This window comes from Pinus tabuliformis, chromosome J (assembly GCF_031772625.1).
Source record: "Pinus tabuliformis cultivar Carrire ecotype Pingquan chromosome J, CPIR1, whole genome shotgun sequence".
In the NCBI taxonomy this organism is placed as follows: Eukaryota; Viridiplantae; Streptophyta; class Pinopsida; order Pinales; family Pinaceae; genus Pinus; species Pinus tabuliformis.
In genome coordinates, this window is record NC_142295.1 from 555,081,222 (window position 1) to 555,099,931 (window position 18,710).

Sequence of the window (18,710 nt, forward strand, 5' to 3'; positions counted from 1 at the left end):
ATTCAAAAATCACAAGATGGGAGAAAATACCAAGTCTTCTCACATAGCTCTTATTCCTAAGGAAGCGAATCCTCTCTCTTTTGACAGGTTCCGCCCCATATCCCTATGTAATGTATCTTACAAGATTGTAACCAAAATTCTAGCCAACAGGCTCAAAAAAATTCTTCCTCACTTAATATCTGAGAATCAGGGAGGTTTTGCACCGAACAGGCAAATAACCGACAACGTCATCTTGATTCAAGAAGCTATCCACAACAGCTTCAACAGAGGAGAAAGAGGAATGATAATCAAACTCGACATGGCAAATGCTTTTGATAGAGTCGACCATCCTTTTTTAACAGCAGTTCTCAAAAAATTTGGGATTTCAAAAAATTTCATAAGCATTATCAATGGGTGCATCTCCAACCCTTGGACCGCTCCCTTGATCAATGGTCGTCCTAGCAATTATTTTAGAAGCTCTAGAGGGTTGAGACAAGGCTTCCCTCTCTCCCCCTTCTTATACATCATAATTGCTGAGACTCTGAGCATTCATCTAGAAAACCTCCGCAGGCAAAAAGAGATCACTAGAATACGTATAGAAAGAGGGACTAAAGAGATCAATCATTCGCTCTTCGCGAATGACACCCTACTCATTGGGGAAGCTTCCAGCTTAATGGAAAAAAGATTCAAGAAAGTGTTGGATGCATTTCTAGCAGTCTCAGGAGGGAAGTTGAACAACAGAAAATTCAAGATCTATACCTGGAATGTCCCTCTCCAAATCCGGCAAAGAATATCCTTGATCCTGGACATCCCAGTGCAAAGGAACTGGAGCTTTTTCTCTTATTTAGGTCTGCCACTAGCCAAAGAAACAGTCAAGGCTGAGATTTGGGTCAAACACATAGAAAAGATGAGAGGCCTCCTACAGAGTTGGGGAGTGTCTTGGCTAAACTTGGCAGGCAGATTGATTCTTATTAAGGCCATCCTCTATGCTCTTCCAATTTATCAATATGCGGTCACTATGGCCCCGGCCAGCACTCATAAACACATGGAACTCATCTTGCGAAGTTTCCTCTGGCAGGGAGGAAAACAGGAGACCAAGAAATTTAGCCTTGTCAAATGGGATCAGGTAACCTTACCATATGAAAAGGGAGGGCTATCCATCAAAATCCCGAGCCTCTCCAATCGGCCTATGGGTTTTAAATTGATCTGGAGAATTCTAACTGGCAAAGGATCGTGGTGGGTGGAGGTCATAAAAAGGAAATATCTCAGTGGCCTGAACTCTAATCTCCTTTCTGAACCAATAGATGAGAGACCTTGCACCCCGGTGTGGAAACTCATTAAGAAAGTGCTTCCCCAATTCAGAGAAAACACATCCAAACTCCCTGGAAATGGTAAGGATATTAATATTTGGTCAGACAGAATTATGGGCTCTAAGTCGAGAAATCTACTCCAAGCTCTCCGACCTCTGCAGATCTGGATGGATGAAAGAAACCTAACCACCTTGTTCGATATATCAATATGGAATCATAACAATTGGAAAGATTGGAAGGACCTTCAAATTCCCAACGCCCTCAGAGATCTCTGGTCCAATCTCAAGTCCTCTCTCTCTGGTTCTGCGCCTACTAATATAGGGATTGAAGACAAGTATATTTGGGATCCCAGTGGAGGTAAATTCACGGTAAAAGAGGGGTACAAAGCTTTACAGGCCACTACTCAAACAACAAACTGGAACCTCCACACAATTGTTTGGAAATCAGAGTGTCTCCCAAAGATCAAACATTTCAATTGGACTCTCCTTAAAGGTAAGACCTTTACTGCTGAGAATCTAAGGAAAAGAGGAATTTTGGGACCATCAATATGTTGCTTCTGTCGAGCAGAGGAGGAAAACATTCAGCATATTTTCTTTCTCTGTCCCTTTGCCCAAAGCTGCTGGAAGCAAGTGACAAGCCCCATGGAAATTAGTGAAAGTTTCGACCAGATCTCCTCTCTCCAGAAAAATTGGGGGAAATGTTATCCCTTCCCCAAGAAAGGCAAACATAATATCAGCAGATTGTGGAAATGCATTCCAGCCACTCTATGTTGGCAAATTTGGCTAGCCAGGAACAACTACGTCTTCAACAACAAAAAGCCTAACATAGCCAGTATCCTAGCTAAAACAATAGCCATCATCTCTGAAACAATAAGCGCAAACTTCATCGTCCTCCCAGATCAGTCAAGCTAGCATCAAGAAGAGATGGATTGGTACAATAAATTCAGCCTCAGTTACACCAACAATCAACATTTCCAAACAAAAGCACACAAGAAAAGGATGCACTGGAAACTCAGAGGATCCAAGGAAGAGGTTAATCAGTGGATATTAGATCAGAAGCGTCCTACTCTGCATTTCAATGGTGCTTCCAAGAATAACCTAGGGAAAGCTGGAGCAGGGGGTATCATAAAAAATCATAGTGGAAAAACTATCGTAAGCTATGAATGGGGTCTAGGGAAAGTTTCCAACAACGTGGTTGAAGCGTACAACCTCCTTCTTGGCACCTCCATTCTGAATAGGCTGGGAATCAGAAATACAATCATTTTGGGGGACTCGGCCATCATTATAGCAGCATTGGTCTTGGGAGCAGATTTTAATAAAGCAGCCCTTAGCAACATAAAGCTCAAGATACAGGACAACCTCAGAAATATGGGAGACACGACATTCAAGCATGTTTTAAGAGACAACAATACTGAAGCGGACTTTTTCGCCTCTAAGGCCGTCAGCAGACAGAGTGGACAAATCAGAGAAAATGAGCACATCTATGTCAAAGCAATTCCATAGCAGTCTAAGCTGTTCGACAAATTCTTTGAACAGCATCATCAGTACATTTCTGAAACCAAGTCACTTCAATTATCATGCATATCTAGACTTTTTCTGCCTCAATCTTGACAAGCTGATCGCAACCCGCCCCCTCGAGAACTGTGTTTCATCTCTCTCTCAGTATGCATTCTGGCTCGCTCTAGAGATTCAATCACACCATGTTCCACGTGATTCCATCTCTGGGAATTCTGGTATATGTCCCTTCGCAATCCTTATTGACTGCATCAAGGATCTCATGTATGATCTAGAGCCTGCCCAAATCCGTGAGCATATCCCGTACCACCTGCTTGCTCAGCCCACCTGGACGCTCTATATACTTCCCACTCTTCTCGCTCATCCCAGAACTTTCTCGCCCTCACAGAAGCAAAGCAGAGGGGTAGTGTTCGACCCCTTGCTCCCGGAAGCCCACAACAATAGAAGTAGACAGCAGCCTTGTCCACCCAAGCTTCAAATCTTTCCCCTTCTTGCCCATCTCAGATTCATTCCTCCTCTTCAGCAGCAAAGGAAAGAATCAGCTCCTGGCACCCAGCCTCAGGAGTTTGGAAGCAACAGTGGTCGATTCTAGCTCATTTCCTCAGTGAGATCTTCATCTGCAACCTTCACAGGTATATCCAACATTTCGCATCTTTGGTCGCCCTTTTATATACAGTTCTGTATTTTGGTTCTTTCTACAGATTGGCAGGTCTCTCTCAGTGCCGATTCCAGTCTTCATCCCCTCTGCTCTCCCATTTCTCGTTTTCCCCTCCCTATCAGAGCTCCTTCTCTTCGTTCCTTCTCTCTTAACACCTCCTCTGAAATGGCTTCAAACCCGGAAAATGATGAGCATGCCGAGAATCCCTTAGACAGAGTCATCACAAACAGCTCTTGTACGCTATGTAAGGCACATTGCTTTATGATAGCTTGGTTTGTGAAACATTTCAACGAGCTCAAAGATGATTTTCAGGCTGACTGTAGATCTAAGAGAAAGAAACTTGAAAAACAGAAAGTGGAAATTGAAGAATTAAAGGAAAAGTGTAAACACATGGAGGAGGCAATAGCTCATATTAAAACTCTCACTCAAAGCATGCAAGCAGAGAATTCTACCAGAGCCAGCGCAAAGCAAGAACTGCAGTATGATGACTCGGTTAACCAGCATGAGTAATTTGTCTAATGTCTTGTAAATTTTGTCTATTAGCAGGCTCATATGTAAGGCAATATAGCCGTTTCCTCTTCAATCTGTATTTCAACTTAAGCAACAAGGAGCCAGGGTTTGTGAACCCATTTTGGAACCCTCCTTCTTCTCTTTCTCCTCTCTTCCCAGTTGTAACAGGGCTTGGCCCCTTCAGTTTTTATAATATATGAGTATCCGATCATGTTAAAAAAAAAAAAAAGAACTTGACCCATCAATATAACTTATCCTTCTTCTAGCGCTTAGGTTCCTCCTTGATTCAGATCCAGCTATGCACCATAACCCAATGACCAGTATTCTAGATCTTCTCTTCATAAGATATTCAATTCTTGAGTGCCTTTACCTAATGATCTTCGTTTCCTTTTATAGTCTTAGGCCTTACTCAATACCATGGTCCAAAACCACTTAGAATCAATACTTGGGACCTAATACCTGGGTTCAACACTTCAGATGAGATACCATGGTCCAAATACCAAGGACTAAATACCATGGACTAAAAACAAGTTTTCCCACATGTACGCGCTTTTCCTTGCATGAAAGTGCGTGCATATGCACATGTGCTTGTTGATCGACGATCTTGCGTGAATATGCGACTTTGTTAAGTAGAACCTATGTATATCTCTTTTTCCTTCATTTTGAGAGCCTGAACTACGAGCTATCATCTGAGTGAGTTGCCATCAAGGACAACACCTGTGTCATAGTGCCAAACCTGTGACATAATGCCAACAAAAGGCAAGTATGGTAAGTTCGATAGTTTGTTTAAAGGGCCATATAAAATTGAACCTTTCAGAGGCAATAATTCATTTTTCTTGAAGGAATTGACTGAAGAAGCTCTGTTTGGTGGACCTGTTATTGGAAGACTTCTTAAACACTACTTCCTCAAAGTTAAATCAGTTTCATGTAGAATCATTGTACATATCATTTTACTATTCTACTACAAGAGTGAGGCTAGCTAACATCAGAAATTGAAGCTCGGAGAGAAGGCCCTAAGCTTCTGATGATTTGTTGCCCATATTTTGATTAAAATCAGGTGGATTAGATTCAGTTGCAGAATAAGGACAACATGCCCAATGGATCAAGGCTACTGATCTACAACGTTCTTGACACCTCACAAGGAGAGTGCCCTCCCCATTGGAGGCACTTTTAGGGTCCTATATTTTATAGGATGAGATGACTATTTGTTGTTGAGTTTTATACATGAGATGTTGTAAATAATCTTTCATTCTACAAGTTATTTCCAAAATAGAAAAAGAAAAAAAAGAGAAGGAAAAAAGGGGATACAAAAACAAGAAAAATATATATATGTGAAAAGAATATATATATATATATATATATATATATATATATATATATATATATATATATATATATATATATATATATATATATATATATATATATATATATATATATATATATATATATATAAGAAAATAGAAAAAACAATGAAAAATACCCCAAAAAAGGATAAGTGAGCAAATTTAAATGCCACTTAAAAAAATGAAAAATGCATCAGTAATATCTTAGAAATTTTTAATAATGTGCTTCTAGTCAAAATGCCACATTGAAGTAAGAGAAGTAGATTAGTTATTTTAGTCAATGTTTAAGTGTGATTATGATGGATTAATTAAAATTAGTTTAGGTTATTGAATTGAGGCTTCTATGATCCATATCAAGTTGATGAGTGATTTTTCGGCGTAAATCACAAGAAATTTCATTTATCGATGCGTTTCGAACCAACCAGTGTGGTTCATCATTAATTTAGGTTAGTGAATAATCAACCACATAGTGTAATCGTGGTTGAATTAGATTAGTTAGAATAAAATTAATTAACCATAGTGTTTAAACGTAGTTTATTAAGATTTAATGTTAAAATCGATTGCTAAGTTAAATAGAATTTCAATTTGTAAATAAAGTTTTTGATGCGACATCTTTTGTCGCTATACAATAAAATAAGCACATGTTTAAACGGACATGATCCACCCCGCTCGGATCAACGACGGGGGATCATATTTGGCTCCCCCAAGCCCCTCGATGTTTAATCACTAAGGGGGTCTGAAAAGGCATATTTTTTCTTGCAACATGGCAGATTTTGGGCATTTCGCAACCCCTTGTCTAAAAAAACTAACCAACTCACCCCGCCCCCCCCTCTTTCCAAAAGCTACCATCCTACTCTCGCTCACACTGACGATTGACCCCCATCCACTCCTGCGCCACTTGCATTCCGCCAAGTGGACCTCTTGTCCCCACCTCGCTCCTACGTCATTCCCTATTCCCCCACTGCCTATCTTCCACCTCACGCCGGCAGATCCCACTCCCATTTGGCCAAAACAAACTCCTGTCACTACTTCTCCCCCAATATGATGTTTCCATCTGGCAGTCGTGCCACCACATCAACAGACCATTGAGTAAATACATGCTTATTCGCTCCTGCGACAATGCACCTACTCCGTTTTAACGGTAAATTAACAACGATAAACTTGTTTTTCCTATATAACCCACCATAGCCCATTCAATCACCTCCTTTTGCTGTTTCAGGATAATAGGGAATTAGAAGTTTCAGTACATGGTCAACCAAATAGATTATGCCCCAATGCCCAGCGAGTGATCCACGCTATCTCTGTGATCAGTCAACATAACCAGTCACTGCAACCAAGTGCCTAGCCGTCAATTTGCATCCAGATACCAGTTTTCACCTATTTTTCCCTAGTAATTATAAATTCCCTATTCTTTTGTCTTATATCATGGCACCTATAGGAAAATCCAAGATCTCTGATGACAATCTTATGCTTCCCCCTACCATAGACTTAGATCATCAACCACTGAAAGATCAAGACTACAAAATTAATGAAACTAGTTGTGAATTCGACCTGTACGAGATTCACAACTGGTTAAAATAGAAATTCTTGGACCATAGTAATGAACTGAGCCTCTGGGATTCTCTCCTACCACGATTCATCTTTCCCAAGACACCTCACTTCCCTGAATTCGTATCCTAGTGTCAATTTAGGTATATCCCTAGTCAGAGGGAAATTGTGGCCCAAAATAGTGACATCCTCTTCACCATCATTGCATAATCCATCTCCCAAATTCTCCAATTTCCAAATTCTAACTCTTTGCAACTATTTTCCTTAGATTCCCTTATGGAATTCTACAAAAAGCTAACCTTCCCACAAAGAGCCAAGATTTTTGAGATTTTCTCCCTCAGGATGGTTAATTACCCAATAAGTATCCCCCATACTTATCCTATATGTTCCCTAATATGACCAAACAAATGATTTTAATTATTTCATGCATACTTGGTTATCAATCCAATAAGTGGGTTGATGAGGCCATTGTTGCTTTCTTATCAGTTTTTGCAACTAGTGAGAAACCCTCCATTTTCAATTATAGTGAGTTCATTGCAGAATCAATTCATGACTAGTTCCTCAAGTTTTCTACTGAAGGGACTTTTATATATGCTTCAATGTTGGCTTATTTGTTTCTTTACTGTCACGCAGATAACTTTTTAGTTCCTTTGCAAAAATTAGATGAGCAGGGTAATCACAGTTAGTAACCCATTGGACATCCATGGTGAGCAAAAAATCCATTGAGTACACCTTCTCTGATTATGTTGATCAATTTTTACACAAAGTATCTTGTTTATTAAACCATAATATAGAGGCTTAGATAGGACCAAAGATATAAAGAATTCTACATCTCAGTGAGTAGACTAAGACAGAAGATTGGTACTTGTACCAGAATTATACCTAGATTAGAGTTTATGGGTGTGAATTGCCACCATATAGGCTGCCGATATTTGTTCCTATGAGGATCTTCTCAATGTAATATATAAAGAATATGATTCATATGGATGATCTTCATTTTTTTGCAGCAAAAAAGAAGTATTAGTTTAAAATCAAGGCACAAGTTGGACCATTTATTTGTAACACTAGAGCAATAGGTAAGGAGGCATATTTTCTCCTCAAGCAGATGAACTTCAAGTTGACTTTCTCCTGGTCATATGACCCTTTTTGGATAATTTCTAAACTGAGAGTGGAGCAGAAAACCACTACCTGCACTCACACTCCTAGACCAGAGATAGAGAAGTTCATGAATCAAAGTCAGTGGGAATAGAGTACACTACAAGAGGCAGAAGAATAGGTGATATCCATGACTACCTCACACACTCCAGTACCTAAAGAAAAAGGGGACAAGAGGCCAAGGGAGGATGATTCCCCTTCATTGACAAATATTAGAGTCAAAGAATTTCTGATATATAGAAAGAAGCAGAAGACTAATACTAAATCAATTTTTTATTAGGAGGATGAGAAGCATGCCACCATAGTCCTAATAGGCCCTCATGTTTCTACAAGAGGAGAAGATATCTTCACAGGATCCCCAACTTCCTCAGCTTCCGAATATCCCCCAGATACAACTCAAATAACAGAATTGGTTCAGGACAAGGATGAACCAAATATTTTTGCAAAATATAGAGAAATTAAGAAGAAGAATGAGTTGCTCAAAGCCACCACATACTCCCAAATCTGGAAGCAAACAACCTCTTCACAACACAAGATTCTTTCAGCCTTTGATACAGAAAAGGGGAAATGCAAATTTAATTCCTTCAAGCACAAGTTCCATTTCCAAAGACTCCAGCTGATTATAAGAAATCTATTTTATCCTTTGATGCTGAGTAGATTCACCCCATTGACCAAATAGACCTAGACCTACATAAACAAACCGGTGAAATGCTGTACTCTACTTTGACCAACACTGCCATGACAACTTCCAAGATGTAGACCTCAATAAAAAACATATAGTCACAATTAAAACTTCAAAAGATATCATATTTGGCTATAGACACCAGGATCAAATAATTGGAGGACCTGCTTATTAAACTGGGGTATGACCCTAGAGATGTAAAAGTAGCAGCAGAATTTGTAATGAGAAAAAATGCATACATAACAACATTGAGGAAGCAACTAAAACTTCCCTCCACTGAGGATCAACAAGATAAGGAAGTTAGGGAGCTTGAGAAAGAAAAAGATAACATGTTCAAGATAATAATTGAACAAAGTAGCCAGATTAATGATATGGAAATGGAGATGGAAAGACTGCTCAAGGAAAAGGATAAATCATCATAAATAGCCATAGTTCCTCTAACAATAGTGCCTATTTCAGTTGCAACCACAACAGGAGCATGTACATCGACAACAATAGAAACAAATAATGCAGATTCCCCAAATGAGTTTGTTAAAGCTATGCAAGACCTGTCCATAAGAGGGCAATACATTGAAAAATTAAAAACCCAACTTAAAACTTTGCAGGCTCAGAAATTGAAGATCGATAATTCATACATAGAAGAATTGTAGAAATCTCACAAGTTAACCCAAAGGATTGAGCAGCTAGAGAATGAGCCTGTGATGGCTCAAACACTAGAACAGGCTAAAGAATGCATATGGGTTGAGATAAATGAGGCCATTATAGAAATATGGCCTTCAATTGAGATAATACCTTCAATTGAGATAATATTTGAACATGAGGACTTAATGCAGATATCAAAGGAGTTAATGGAAGGAGTCAGAAACAAATTGGGACAGAGGCCAGGGGAAGCTAGCACCTTAATAAAAAATTTGAATTTAAAAACCAAGGACGAGTTAGCAAATTTTGAAATTGCATATAGGATAGGGACTATCTTGGAAGTAAGGAGATTCCTTACTAAAAGGAACTTTCTAGTACAATTGGAAAAAAAGTGCCATCATTTGGAGACCAACATCCAAAAGTTTCATAAGAAATTCAATGCATTACATTTGAAAGGACTGCCAGGACTAAAGGGAATTGGAGACAAGTTAGTTCCCATATCATATTATTAGCAGAAGTTGTACTCAATAGCCCGAGACAAATAAAAGTTTTCAGCTATCAAAGGCTCAATCACAGGAAAAGTTTTCATGGAGGCTTTGGAATTCGAGCTGCTTATCAGAGCTAAAATCAAGCATTTATTTATGGTCAAACCAACTTTCTAGAAATACATGGAGGTAGATGAGACTTATAGAAAATTGGTTGAAATGCCAATTCCAGATGAAGACGATGGGTCCAACTATGTCAAATTTTGGAGTAAAAATTGTTTTATCTTTAGTTATAGAGCAACACTTTTCTAGGCCCAGTCATCAACAACAAGCCTCAAAGATATTGCCAGATCATAACAACTATTTCAGTTATCTATATTTTTGTTCTATTTTTACAAACAGTTTAGGATATTTTGTAAAAGACTTGAGGTTTTCACTCAAGATATTTTTTGATAATTTTGTATAAGTACTTCCCAAATCAAAGTTCAAATGTTGGGACTTGTAGCAAGAAAGGACTACCATTTAATGTAAACAAGTTCACTGAGCTAAAGTGATCATTTTTCATTAATACAAACAATGTTCCAAGATTCATGTGTCAGGTTTAATTGGTGATGTTTATTCTACTTGTAATTCTATAATATCTTTATTTTTTCATATGTGTTTCATTCCTCTATTGTTAAAAAAAATTATGGGATGAAGTTGTTTAATCACACTCTGCCTTGGCTTTTAAGCAATATATATGTTTTCCAACTAAAATTAAATATAGAATTCTTAATTGCTCTTTGTTTAATTTATTTTAAACCTTCTTCCTTCCTATCACTCCATTAAGCTATGAAGATCCAATGACCTACCTACCTTGCCCTATTATTTCTATTATGATATTCATGCACTTGATCACTCCAAGACTTTGACTCCATTGCCTAATGGCCTTACCTCTTAGCCTCAATGAAACAATTCAAAAAAGCAAACTCTGAACCTGACATCTAGCCTAAAATCCCACCACAACAAAGATAAATCTGACAGAGAGATCCCTCTCTAAGTTTAGAAGGACTAGCTTCTAACATTAAAAGTGGTTCTGAAGTTACCTCTGCAATACCTTTACAATGTGGGAAATTCCGGAGTGCTAACAATTCTTATGCTTCATCGACTGAATAAGCTTAACCGACTGGATCAACAACTTGATCGACTTAAGCAACTGGGTCAAGCTCATCTTCTTAGTCAAGTATGGGTTGACTAAATCACGAAGAAAGAAGCAACATGAAAAAAATCATTTGAGCTAGTATATTGAATGAATTTCACACTGCCAATTCATCTTAACCTTTGAATATATAGATTACTGCATCATTTCACGACAGAAAAAAGGGAGAATTTTAGGCAAGAATATATTATTTGGTAGAGATTGACGAGATTCGTAGGTATGCTTTTAATTACTTAGCAGAAAAGAAAGAAAAGGACAGGCAACAAAGACAAAGATTAGAAGATTTTTTTTTGAAGATTTTTTGTTTTTCATAGTTTTGTCACTTGACCAAGCAATATTTTTAATAAAAAATTCACATATTCTGAAATTATCAAACTTCCTAGGTAGTGTTACATGATGTCGAGAAGTATATGCTATCAATAACTTCATATTATGATGAAATTTATAAATAATATCAAACCTCCAAAGATAAATGAAGTTAAAAAAATAAAAACCGTGACGAGTTTTAACTTGGTTTACGCCCTACTCTCAAGCTATTGCAGGTGTAGAGGAAGGAGGATAAGACGTCTCATCATTTTGATCACAACTGGACCGAGAAATCTATTTCAAAATAGAGATGGCAAGTTGCAGAGAACAACCTGAACTGAGGCAATCTTTCGGGATTACTGGTATCTTCCACCAAGTTTTTGAGCACGAAATCATGGTTATCCCTACCACCAATTTCCCATTATTTCTAGACAGATTCACTGCGTGCAATGTTGATAGTTGCGGGTGAGATGGGTAGCCTCATAGAATCACCTAGTTTAACGAATTCTTGCTTGCTAGTCGTCTGAACGGTTCATAAGTCAGAGCTCAATTATCTTGGGTAGTTCAAATGAAGAGATATGTCCGTAGTGCTCAAATTGTCTTGACGGGTGGTCAAACAGTGCCAGTACATGTAGATGGTCAAGCAGTGCCAGTGCATGCAGACAGTCACATATGGCAAGAGCTAACGAGCATGTCATAGGGCATTAAATGTCTACTTAGCTGCAAGTTCGATAGCCATATCACTTTCGGTGGGGACGGAGTGTTCGGAAAGTCACCGCGTGCGTGTGTTTTATATGGCTATCGAGCTTGTAGCTAAACGGGCATTTAATGCCCTATGGCAGGCTCGTTAGCCCTTACCGCCACATATAACCATATGGTGTGGCTCAAGTGACAAGTCAACATATATATTCCCGAATGAAACATTTACTATTAAGAGATTAATGGCAGCATTATTTTCCAATGGAAAAATATGAAGGACATAGATCCTTTGATAAAATAGATTATATGAAGAATATAGAGCACTACCTCAGGAAGATTCCAAATAAGATGACCAAAAAACTTATTGGTTAGGAAAATCATTACAACTCTGTGATAGATTGAACAACAATGTTTTATTAAATATGAAACAAAAAATTTGGTTAGTTGTGACAAGAATTAATGCTATGAGACCATTTTGATTACTGTAGTCCCATGCATGATGACAGGGACCAATAAGAGTTCATTGCGAATTGAAATGTTTGAATCTCTTGATATTTACATATAATTTTTTCGAAAGCTTAACTACCATCTCTCACATCATTATCGACACCGCTCACTCTAGAATTTATAAATAAAATCCTTATGATTAAATATTGAGTATTCATTAATAAACATCACTTACAATACAAATTATAAAGTATTCATAGTTATTAGGAATTGATAAATTCTAAATTCTAATCTTTATTATGGTTATATATTAACAAACACTAATATTTTCCTCAATTGCAATAATTTAATTATTATTATTATTATATCTAGAATTATACCAATTGTTTTACATAAATACATAATACAAGTAACAATTTCACTCTTGTGATGAAAGTTCAATTTTGTGTAATAACTATTGTAAGTATTTACATCATGTTGATGAAGTCTTCATACCTTTTGAATGCTCATAGACTTGTCCAAACATTGTTGAATCGCCAACGAACCACCCTGCTTACTCTTTGGGTACTTTCTTTTTCCATGGACCCTCAAGCTACAATGGTGGTATAGAAGGATTTAGATGAAAAGTAGCAAAGTAGAGAGATCTTAGCCAAGCTCAAGAGATTCCCATTCCCACTCTAGCATAATTCTCTACTCAACAAATCTCAAATTGACCACTCAATAGAATTTTTTGCATTACGACAATTATCTAGCATTAGGGTGGATAAAATGTCTTCCTCTTAGTTTAGTCTTCTTTTTATAGCAATTTTTTTTATAGTGTTACTTGTATTTCTATGAAAAGCTAACTATTTCTTAAATTCAAAATTCCTTACTATTTACGTACCTATGTGTAAACTCTTTATCCATGCACTCATGATATTTATTTTCTTATTTTATTTAAAAATACTATTTTTCATCACCCATGACAAGTTTCATAAACTTCCTCTTAGTTTTCCTTTGATCCCTTTTTCACTTTTTCTATTTTAGTGTTTATTAGTTTCTTTATCTTCACTTATCTATTTAGGTGTCAATTTATGTCTCTAAATTCCCATTTATTTCTTTAAATTGAAATTCAATTTCTCTATCACCACCACCATGGAGAATTCAATAAAAGAATAATATTCCCAAATAAATAATTATCTTATAGTGGGGTGATGTTTCACCCTGAGAATTAAGAAGAATTTAAGTATGCTTGGGGACTTAGAAATGGCTATGATAATGTGGCAGAAGCCTATGCTCTTTACCAAGGGTAAACCAAATTGCTGGCCTTGAAATATGAGGTGATTTTCATTAGGGATTAGAAAAATATAATATGCCAATGGTACCAAGCCATTCCGAGGAGGAAGTCTTTTCATGTTTTAAGAGGAAATAATGTCACCAAGGTTGATATCCTAGATAATCAAGGGACAAGTCTGAGTAAGGGGGAATTAAGTTGGAATTTGGAGATGGGATTTCACTCTTCTCTTAAGCTACTTTCTATTTAAATTATTAAGGGGGTGAGAAATATGGGGTTTAATCTCTATTGAAAATTAAGGAGAATCATGACCCCATTATGTCATGGCATGTATGAGTAGGCATGAAGATACATTTGAAAAACTTGCAACAAAGTGGAACGATGTACTTATGAGGTGTGCTAGCTTGGGGGTTGTCTAGCTCACTAGGGATGCATACATGATAATAAAGGCTCTAGATTCTTGGGAGGTGACAATGGACACACTAATTTGATGTTATGAGGGGATCACATTTGTTTCAAAATAGGGAACCGATTGTTATATGATTAATTTTAGGTATACAGGCACATTTGAGTTTCTTATCTTGTTATACCACTCTGGGATGTCCTCCCAGACAATTAATTTGTATATGAAGGAAAACGGAAACCAAGCCATAACTGATGCTCTTCTGAGAGTTAGAGAGCCATTCTAGTTGGACAACAAGTCTCAAGATCTAGTTGGTTTGGTTTTTTAGCTAGGAGACAGAGGAACAAAAGGTTGGAGTGTGCCTGTGTCTGTGATAAGTGGATTCATTTCCATTTTTAGCTATTGTTCAATTGGGAAGGTTTGGTTTTCTAGGTGCTTTTATGTCAATTCACTATTGAAAAGGTTGATAATTCTTAAGAGTGGTTTTTTGGAGGGGTGTGGACTATCGGAGATTATTTTCTTACATTTCCTTCTTGTTCTGGATAGTTTAATAAAGCTATGATTTGGAGGGGCGTTATCTCAGTGTAACTCAAGATTTTTGTATATGACTAAATCTCCCTATGAGGACCTCACTTTTCCCGTGGCCATTTTCTAGGTTACATTTTCTCTTCTCCTCCTTGAGAATCATGAGACTAACTCTTCCTATAATTAAGGGTTGTGTAGAGTGGCTCACAACTTGGTTCCCCGTATATTTTCTTGGTGAGCACTGGAGATTGGTAACAATACTATGGTGACCACATGTTGGCGTGGCCTTGGGAATTCATGGACTCCCTTAAAATGAGGAGAATTGAATTTGGGCATGCCTTTCAGGACATGTGGGGACTATATGTACTCGCTTAACAGTTCATTTGTGAATCAGAAATTCAGGGTAGCATCGTGGTAATAGTTATTTGCACACAATTTGTTCCAACTTGTCTTATCAATCTTGGTTTCATGTCAATTGCAAAGGTTGGATTAGTCTTGTTCTGCTCTTGACCTTAGTCCAAGGAGTCTTGGTTTGGTGGCATATCAGTCCTTAGGGAAGTGAATCTTATACAACTCAGGGGCGTTGGGCCTTATCAACTTTGGTTTCTTGGGATTGGGGGTCTCCTTTTGGTTTTGTTATGAGTTTGGAAGTCTCCTTGAAACTAGATTCCACTGAAGCTTTGACATAGAGAGGGGAGGGGAGGAACTAGGAAAATGAACTCTTATCTATGCAACAATATGTGACAATGCTTATAAATAACATTCTCATTACCCAACTAAGGTTTTAAAGGCTGGGAGATGAAATGGATTCCATCAGATCCTAACTAGAGGAATTGCCTAAGAGGTTGAAACCAATAAGTAACCAATCGAAAGGTCAAAACAATCAGGAGGAGGACCAACCTCCCAAAGGTTGATGAAAATGTGTTTGGATGTTGTGCAAATTTTGTTTTTTGTTGACCAATTCTAGAGAATTTACAAATGGACTAACATCAAAACTTCTCCCTTATGTTTAACAAAATACTACATAAAGCAATGTAAATGGTCGAAAGGAAATTGTTTATTATAGCCATGTTTTCATTATCAGTCATGGCATTTACAATCTTGATGTAATCAAACTAAGCTTCTTGATCATCCTTTTATTATAATGAAAATCTGTGGTTACTTTCAAAACAATTAAATAATTAGCTTATATTCATTTTATGCACACTCTTACTTTAAGTTTTTATATTTTACTTTAAGTTCTTTTATTCAAGTGTAATATTTCTTTCTAACTTAAAATGAGATGTCCTTCAAATTTTTTATATGTTTGATAAATATTTAATTTATTTATTCTAAGTGATTTATTTAAATTCTCTTATGTCCAATATTAATTTACTGCCATAGTTGCTTTTCGTAGTCCCTAAAATTTTGATCAAGTATCAAAATCATTAAGATCATTTTCATTTTAACATGTAAATTTTAAGGTCTTTATTTATTTTCTTGATACCAAGGGTTGAAAGCTATTTGTGCCCTTCAAGAATAACCTCACATAATTCCAAGGATGTTGCAATGTTTTCATTTCAAGTACATGTGATTATTTGAGGGGAACTTCAGTGTAATGATGGAGCCAGCAATTAAATCCATGGTTTCCCTTATTGAGAGACTAATGGCGATTAAGGTTAAGGTGTTCACCTTAATGCACACCCCTTAGTTATACCTTGTGGGTGACCAAGTCCATGGTCCATTCTCATGGCATCATCAAAATTCGAGGTGAAAAGTCCTTGCAATCTAACATAATCCATGGTTGGAGTACTAGCAGGTGGAATTAGGGATGTTGTTCCACCCCTCCAAAGATGATCCAAATTCATTTATACATTGCCCCATTACCCAAATGTAATTTGTTTGGTAAGCACAAATCATTTGTATGTATACATTATTCAAGTCATCAGTGCTTTATAATATAATTACATCAATATAATAATTCAAATTAAATTTCACATTACTCAAAAATCAAACCAAAATCTTTGCTCAGTCATGTGCCTATGCATCGTTGTATTCCCCCTTCACACTGAAGAGATCATTAGTAACATTTTATTATGAATGATTAAACATCATAAAATTTTATGTATAAAAAGTTATTCTAACATCAATAAATATCATCATCTAATAACTAACTCACCAAATAGCATCCATATTAATCATCAATACAAGCATATCTAGTGTCATCATCACAGTGTAAATAACTAGTTCATCAGTATATGATGTCCTCAAATAATAATATATCAGTCAAAGTATCTATATCAAAAGTCAAGATTACAAGTGTGGTGCTACAAAGACTTTGCACAACATTGCTAAGAACACTATAATGTTGTGAAGAATTTATGCAATGTTGTTGAGAACGTTATAGTGTTGCGAAAAGCCTCTATCATGAGATAAATTCTTTTGGATAGAAATTGTGTCCAGTGCTTTGAAATGTTCAATATTTCGAGTGGAAACTCCACACATCATCAAAGACCAAACCTTGAATGGTAAAGTGAGAGGCTAAAGAGAATTTAAAGCGGTGGTGGACAATTGAGCATTGAGAAGTTTTTTGGGAAAATGGAGAATTTAATATTAAGAGAATAAAAAGTAAATAAGTAAAAGAGGGAAGGTGATTTATAATTCAAATAATTATTAGAATATGAAGCTATGAAGGTAAAAAGAAATTGAAAAATTCCAAAGGGGAGGGAGCGAGGTTTTATAATTAATAAAAACATTATTTTAGAATTAAAATTATTAAAAAACGAAAAAAAATTGATTAAGGATGATAAGAAAAGTAATATCAAAAAATAAATACAAAAAATATTGTGAAAAATTCGGAATAATGTTGTTGAAAAATTCATCAACTACACAAAAGAATATTTCAGCAATTGTGAAAAGAATATTGCAACAATTGTGAAGATAATATTTCAGCAATGTTGTGATGAGAATATTTCAGTTCCGAAGATCGTATTTAAGCAAGGTTGTGCTAAGAATACTTCAATTGTGAAGAAAATATTTCATTGGTATTGTGTTGAGAATATTATAGTTGTAAAGAAAATATTTTAGTGGGTATTTGTGAAAATAATATTTCAACAATTGTACATGGAATGTTTCAATAGTTGCACAAAAAATTGTTTCAACAATAATACATGGAAATATTTGACTAGTGACTAATGATAGAGAATACTCTACTATTGGTTTCCTGTATGTATATAGAAAACCATAAATTGTTTGTAGTTTTACTATGCATTATAAAATTAAATGGTGAAGCTGAGAAAAGTGTGAGAGTATTTTTTTATATTAAATGTTGAAATAGAGAGTATTTTTTAAAAGCAAAGAAAAGTGTGAAAACATTTGTGAAAACAATATTTCAACAATTGTGCAAGTACAAAGAATTTTTTCAACAATGATATACAGAAATATATCAACATTGAGCAATGAGAGAGAATAATCTACTTGTGGTTTCCTTGGTCTATATAGAAAACCATAAATTGTTTATAGTTTTAGTATGCAATATAAAATTAAATGTTGTAGCAGAGAAAAGTGTGATAGTATTTTTTTTTATCTTATTTGTTATGTTGCCAAATTTTCTTCAATATTAAGGCATTATTGAACAGTAAGGGAGAGAGCATTGAAATTTTATATTGTAATAATTAATTATTGAATAATACAATAAATGTGTTTTAGAGTATAGAGTTTGTCTCCCTAAATAGTTTTCACAAGAATATCTTGAAATTAACCGTTTGTTGTTCAATTCATATGTTTGCAATTTTTTTTTGCATGAAGTTAAATTGTATTACCTAAAAGTTTCTTCACACAACAACAAAAATATCACTGTTCATGTTATGTATAGTTTTGATTTGCCTCAAGGGAAACTAAATCAGTTGAACATGGAAAAGAGTTCAAATAATACAAAATGATAACTACTAGCATTGTGAAACTTATGACAACGAACATAGATTAAACTATAGAAAGTAAAAACAACTACCAAGTGGTGAAGCATAAAGTCAAGAGTAAGATTGAAGTAACCAGG

The 18,710-nt window shown here is 36.1% G+C and overlaps 1 protein-coding gene across 1 annotated transcript; it reads left to right on the plus strand.

The window, feature by feature from the left end:
- Positions 1–2,287: 2,287 nt before the first annotated feature.
- LOC149228215 (uncharacterized) lies at positions 2,288–2,791 on the plus strand. The gene has a single exon (XM_089380706.1). The coding sequence runs from the start codon at positions 2,288–2,290 to the stop codon at positions 2,789–2,791; it is 504 nt and encodes a 167-aa protein (XP_089236832.1).
- The last annotated feature ends 15,919 nt before the right edge of the window (positions 2,792–18,710 follow it).

Coding starts and splice junctions, on each gene's coding strand:
- LOC149228215 (XM_089380706.1), top strand. CDS start 2,288: ATGCACTGGAAACTCAGAGGATCCAAGGAAGAGGTTAATCAGTGGATA.